The sequence below is a fragment of the Anolis sagrei genome, chromosome 4 (genome assembly GCF_037176765.1).
Source record: "Anolis sagrei isolate rAnoSag1 chromosome 4, rAnoSag1.mat, whole genome shotgun sequence".
NCBI classification, from domain to species: Eukaryota; Metazoa; Chordata; class Lepidosauria; order Squamata; family Dactyloidae; genus Anolis; species Anolis sagrei.
In genome coordinates this window covers 248,524,879-248,530,792 of record NC_090024.1, presented here as the reverse complement: position 1 = coordinate 248,530,792, position 5,914 = coordinate 248,524,879, and the positions used below count along the sequence as shown (strand labels likewise).

Genomic DNA, 5,914 nt, shown 5'->3' with positions numbered 1-5,914 from the left:
CTTTATTGAGGTCGATATTAAAATCCAGTAGGTGGAGCAAATAATAGTCAGGTTTTTGTTCGAATTTTGTCTGGATTATTTGCTGGGTCAGTCTGTGGACCTCGGACCAAAATCTTTTGACTTCTTTGCACTTCCACCAGGTGTGGAAGTAGGATCCTAGCTGCTTGCCGCATTTCCAGCACTTGCTGCTAGCCCCCTTGTAAAATTTTGCTATCTTTTGGGGCGTCAGATGCCATCGGAAAAACATCTTGCGCCAGTTCTCTGATATTGTAGCAGACTTTGCAAATCTGATTTTCTCCTTCCATATCTGTTCCCATTCTTGCAGTAAGATGGTGTGTCCTAAGTCTATTGCCCATGCTATCATGTTTTCCTTGACCAGCTCTTTTTCAGTGTCCCATTCGAGCAGCTTGCTATAGAGTACTTTAATCAGCTTCTTTTCTTTTGCCATTATTCGGTCCCAGAAATTATCAGGCGGGGCGAAATCCTTTTTCTTGTCTTCTTTGAATGCCTCCACAATTTGGAAGTAGTGGAACCAGGATAAATTTCCGTCAACTTTCCTTAAAGATTCAAGCGATTTTAGTTCCCATTGGTTGCTTGTCTTCGTTATTAGCGTTTTGTAAGTAAGCCACTTGTTACTGGGGAGTTCCCTTTTGTGGTGTGCTTCGATGGGAGATAGCCACATAGGAGTTTTTTGGTAGAGGTAGGGTTTATATTTCTCCCACACCCTAAGGAGGGCCGCTCTTATAATGTGGTTGGAGAAGTTCTTCTCAATTTTGGCCTTGCCGTGCCATAAATAGGCATGCCAACCTCTCCTGATGTTGAAGCCTTCTAGATTCAATAGTCTTTTCTTTGTCAGTGTGGTCCACTCCTTTACCCAGGTTAATGCGCAGGCTTGATAGTATGTTTGTAGATCTGGCAGGCTCCATCCTCCTCTTTCCTTTGCATCCACCAGCGATTTGTATTTGATCCTCGCTTTCTTGCCACTCCATACCAGTCTCGTAATGTCTTTCTTCCAATGCATGAAGCAGTAGTTAGTCCTAAGGACGGGGATCATTTTAAATAGAAAAATCATTCTGGGAAGAATGTTCATCTTTACTACAGCTATCCTGCCGGAGATGTTTAGGTTCAGGTTTTTCCAACTATCTATCTTTTTGGCGATGTCTTTCCAGGTAGTTTCATAGTTGTTTTTTATTAGTTGGGCGTTATTCGATGTTAGATGTATCCCTAGGTATTTTATCTTATTTGTGATTTCACATTGCGATAATTCCTGTAATCTCTCCTTTTTGACTGCGTCCATGTTTTTTGTCAAGATTTTAGTTTTTGTCCTATTAATTCTTAATCCCGAGACTTTCCCGTAGCTGCTTATTGTATCTAACCAATTTGAAATTGTGTTGAGGGGATTTTCTATTATGCAGACGACGTCATCTGCGTAAGCCTTCACCTTGAACTCGTCTTTTAGGACTTTGGTTCCCTTCAGGTTTTTATCCTTTCTAATTTCCTCCAGTAGAATTTCAAGTGTTAATATAAACAGCAAGGGAGATAGGGGGCACCCCTGCCTGGTGCCTTTCTCGATGTTTATGCACTCAGTTTCGTGACCATTGACCCGGATTTTAGCACGTTGTTTAGAGTAGATCGCACTTATCGCGTTGTTGAAGTGGAAGCCCATGTCTTTTTCTCTAATTGTCTGAAGCATGAAGTCCCAACAGACACAATCAAATGCTTTCTCTGCGTCGAGAAATAACAGACCCAACTCCTTCTGTGGATTCACTGCATAGTATTCTATGATGTTCAGGATTGTTCTTAGGTTCTCGCTCATATGTCTAGTTGGTAAAAATCCTGTTTGGTCCTCATTGATGATGTTATTAAGGAGTTTCTTCAATCTGTTCGCTACTATACTGGTAAAGATCTTATAGTCCGTGTTCAGTAGCGAGATCGGTCTGTAATTTTTAACATTTTCTGTATCTGTTGCTTCTTTATGTATTAGGGTAATGGTTGCTTCCTTCCATGATTCGGGTATTCTTGCCTCTGTTAGTATGTTATTGAAGATTTCTTTTAGATGAGGAGCCAGTTCTTCCTGAAATACCTTATAGTACTTGGCTGAGAACCCATCTGGGCCCGGGGCCTTGTTGTTCTGGAGACCATTTATCGCTTTCCTGATTTCCTGTTCTTCAATTGGCTTGTTGAGGGCTTCTCTTTCCTCATCCTTTATTTTTTCAAGCTTGTGTTTCACCAAGTATTCATTTATCTCCCCCATCTGAATCTTATCTCTTTGATATAACTCGTCATAGAATTCTTTAAATTGATTTCTGATATCCTCTTCCATGTAAAAGCTTTTGCCATTTCTAGTTATTTTGAAGATATACTGTTGCTGTCTTTTCTTTAGGAGTTTCCTTGCGAGGAGTTTCCCTGGCTTATTTGCATTAGTGTAGTAGTTAACCTTCATGCGTTTTAAATTCTTCGCTAGTTTTTCTAGCTGGAAGGAATTCAGTTCTTTCCTCATGAGCTCCAGCTCCAGTTGAATTTTCTTTTTTCTTGGTTTCTTCTTGAGTTCGATTTCCTTGGCTCTTATGTTCTTCATGAGGGTGGCATACTCCTCGTGCCTTATCCTATTTCTGATTGACCCTTGTTGTATGAGGTGCCCCCTCATGACCGCCTTGCTGGCGTCCCAGATTACTTCTGTCCTTGTTTCTTCGTTTTTGTTAAACTTAAAGTATTCTCGGATGTGCTTTTTATTGATCTCGATGTCCTCCTCCGTTCTTAACAGGTTTTCATTTAGTTTCCACTTTCGTTGATGGTTGCTTCCCTGGATCTCTGTAACGATAGGGCAATGGTCGGTCAAAGTTCTGGGTAGGATTTGGATCTTATTGATCTTAGTTAGTATGGTATTTGATGCCCAGAGCATGTCAATCCTTGACCAGGATGCATGCCTATCTGAGAAAAAAGTGAAGTCTTTTCCAGATGGATTTCTAGTTGCGTGTGCACGTGCGATACGCCTCCCACAGCCAACCCAATAAGACACTCACACAAGATGTGGGGAAAACAATGGCCACAACTCATTTATTGATAACAGGATAAGGGGTTGGCAGCCAAGCATGGGTCCTGGATCATGATCGGGCAGCCCAATACTGCCCGATCCCAAACACATCAGGGGTGCCGCCGGCACAATACCAGGCAAACGCAACCTGGCACCCCTGGAACCACCGGGCGTCCCCCCCTAACCGCTAGGGGGGGGTACCAAACCAGATCCAGGGCCCATGCCCCACGCCAACACGGAGTTGTGACAAGGAGCATACCACAAACAGGTAACAGTAAACAGGTAACCATGACAGGAAAACACAACACAAGTAAACTGCCAAAGAAAACAAAACTGATTGCAGGGTGGGTGGGGTGGATCAGCTGTTGCAGGCCGAGTGCCTGCCTGTGAGCCAGGGGCAGCCTTATAAAGGCTGCCCCCGGGAGGGTGAGGCCAGCTCAGGCCTCACCTGAGGTGGGCGTGGCCAGATGCCCCATTGGCCCCCTGCCCCACCGGCGGGAAACCTTCCCGCCATCCGAGGGGGCTTCTGGGAGGAAGAAGCCCCCTCCGGCAAGAATGGCGGTGGGGAACGCCCAGCACCGCAACTTCTTTGGCCAGGTAAGTCTGGCCATGCCTTTTGCGTGTGCACGTGCGATACGCCTCCCACAGCCAACCCAATAAGACACTCACACAAGATGTGGGGAAAACAATGGCCACAACTCATTTATTGATAACAGGATAAGGGGTTGGCAGCCAAGCATGGGTCCTGGATCATGATCGGGCAGCCCAATACTGCCCGATCCCAAACACATCAGGGGTGCCGCCGGCACAATACCAGGCAAACTCAACCTGGCACCCCTGGAACCACCGGGCGTCCCCCCCTAACCGCTAGGGGGGGGTACCAAACCAGATCCAGGGCCCATGCCCCACGCCACAACAAGTGGGGGGGTGGGAACCACACCCCCCTTGCCGCCAACCCCAGAGCCTGCTCAATAAAGTAGCCCAAATGCCACACTGGCCATCATAAGTCCTAAAAAGTATCCAGTACTGTTCTTGCTTGCTCAGGGGGGCTGCATCTAATGCGGGCGGAACTCCTTCCTCCTGCCGTCCGTTGTCCTTTCTCGCACGCCTCCGTTCACCGACCAAGTCCTCAGCGTGCATCCTAGTCCTGCTGCCACTTGACTGCCGCCGTACCACTCCTGATCCGTGCATCACTCCTTCCTTCTTTCTCGACCATAGCTGACCTGTCGGTGGAAGAAAAGGAACAGCCGGCAGATCGGGTTCCTTCAAGGAGAAGGCCCGGCCTGATATAGGATGCATAAGCTGAGGATTTCCAGCGCCCCATGGATTTTATTACTTCGACAGGGACACCACCTGCAGCAGCTGTGGTGGCCGCTCCTATCCTAAAGGAGTGCCCACCAAATTCCGTCCGAGGGAGGCCCAAATGCTGGAGGGCTCCTCGGAAAACAGCCATGAACTGGTAACGTGTGAGAGGGCTGCCGTCTCGGTGAATGAAAAGGAAGCCAGGGGTAGAGCCTCTCGTGGTCAGGAACCTGGAAAGGGACTGCACGGGGCACAAATGTCCTGGTTCCAAACCCCGTATGTGCAGTGAGACCCCTTTTCCCAGTTGGTCAGTCTTGGACTTGCGGATCCTCAGTGCCAGGGCGTTGTCCTGGACTGAGATGTCCCTGAGCTGCAGGGCCCTGTTAGAGGCGTCAGCTTTGGAATTGGCCACCACCTCCCCCAGCCGAAGGGCCCCGAAGAAAGCCGTTGTGAAGGCTGCAGTGAATAACTTAACTTCATATCGGGAGGGGCAGATCCTCTTGAGGGCCTGGACGATTTGCTTGAGGGTCTTGTATGATAAGGGGCGCCTGGTATCCCGATGCCTGGGTGCGCGCTTCCTCCAACTCCAGAGGAGCTTCCTGACTCTGAATGCTTGGCACGGATCGCCAAACCCGGCAGCTTTGCTGTAGAAGGCAATCCCAGCCAACTGGAGACGCATGGAATGTGCTGTCACGTTGTTTCTCTTCTGGTGGATGAGGAAGTGTATGACCTCGTCCTCAGATGCTGGCCACTTACTGCCGTATCCAACTTCAAGCCTGAACTTGGTGAATTTTGCCATGGCTGCCCGGTATGCCTTCTGCGTCGCCGGCGCGACGGAGTCCATCAGTCCTGTCCAGGCTTCCCATCTCCAAGGGTCCACAGGTCTGGTGGGAAGCTTGTGGGCAGGACATCTGCGTCTGGTGCTAGGGAGCGAAACCTGTCCTCCTGGAAGCGGGACAATGCATCGGCTACTTCATTGTTCACACCTGGAATATACTGCGCTGAGAAGGTGATATTAGCCTCCAAACATATTAAGACAAAGTGCCTGACCAGCCTCATTACCCTGGGCGATTTGGAAGACTGCCGATTGACTACCCTAACCACCGCCTGGTTGTCACACCAGAACCGCACCCTCTTGTCCCGGAACAGGTTGGTCCAGATACGCACTGCCACAAGGATAGGGAAAAACTCGAGGAAAGTGAGATCCCTGAGGATGTTACCCTTGCTCCAGCTCTCTGGCCATTTGGCAGCGCACCAGTGACCTTGCAGGAAAACCCCGAAACCGATACTCCCTGCTGCATCCGAATGTACCTGCAACTCGGCCCCGAGCTCCCACCTGGACTGCCACATGGACACCCCATTGAACCCCTTCAGAAACTGGAGCCACACCCTGAGATCCTTTTGCATACCTTGCGTCACGCGGATCCTGTGGTGGGGGGCGCGCACCCCAGCCGTTGCCCGTGCGAGACGAGCGCAGAAGGGCCTACCCGGGGACACCACTTTGCAGGCGAAATTGAGGTGGCCCAGGAGGGCCTGCAACTCCTTCAGGGTAACCTTCTTGCTGCGGGCTGCCTCTTC

General features: G+C 49.2%; 1 protein-coding gene across 1 annotated transcript; it reads right to left on the bottom strand.

Annotated features, from left to right (window-relative positions):
* Positions 1 to 4,175: 4,175 nt before the first annotated feature.
* LOC137096876 (integrase/recombinase xerD homolog) lies at positions 4,176 to 5,180 on the bottom strand. The gene has a single exon (XM_067467137.1). It carries the CDS (start codon positions 5,178 to 5,180, stop codon positions 4,176 to 4,178), a length of 1,005 nt encoding a protein of 334 aa, XP_067323238.1.
* Positions 5,181 to 5,914: the final 734 nt, after the last annotated feature.

Bases quoted from the DNA above. Each gene is read 5' to 3' on its own strand.
- LOC137096876 (XM_067467137.1), bottom strand. From the start codon at position 5,180: ATGGACTCCGTCGCGCCGGCGACGCAGAAGGCATACCGGGCAGCCATG.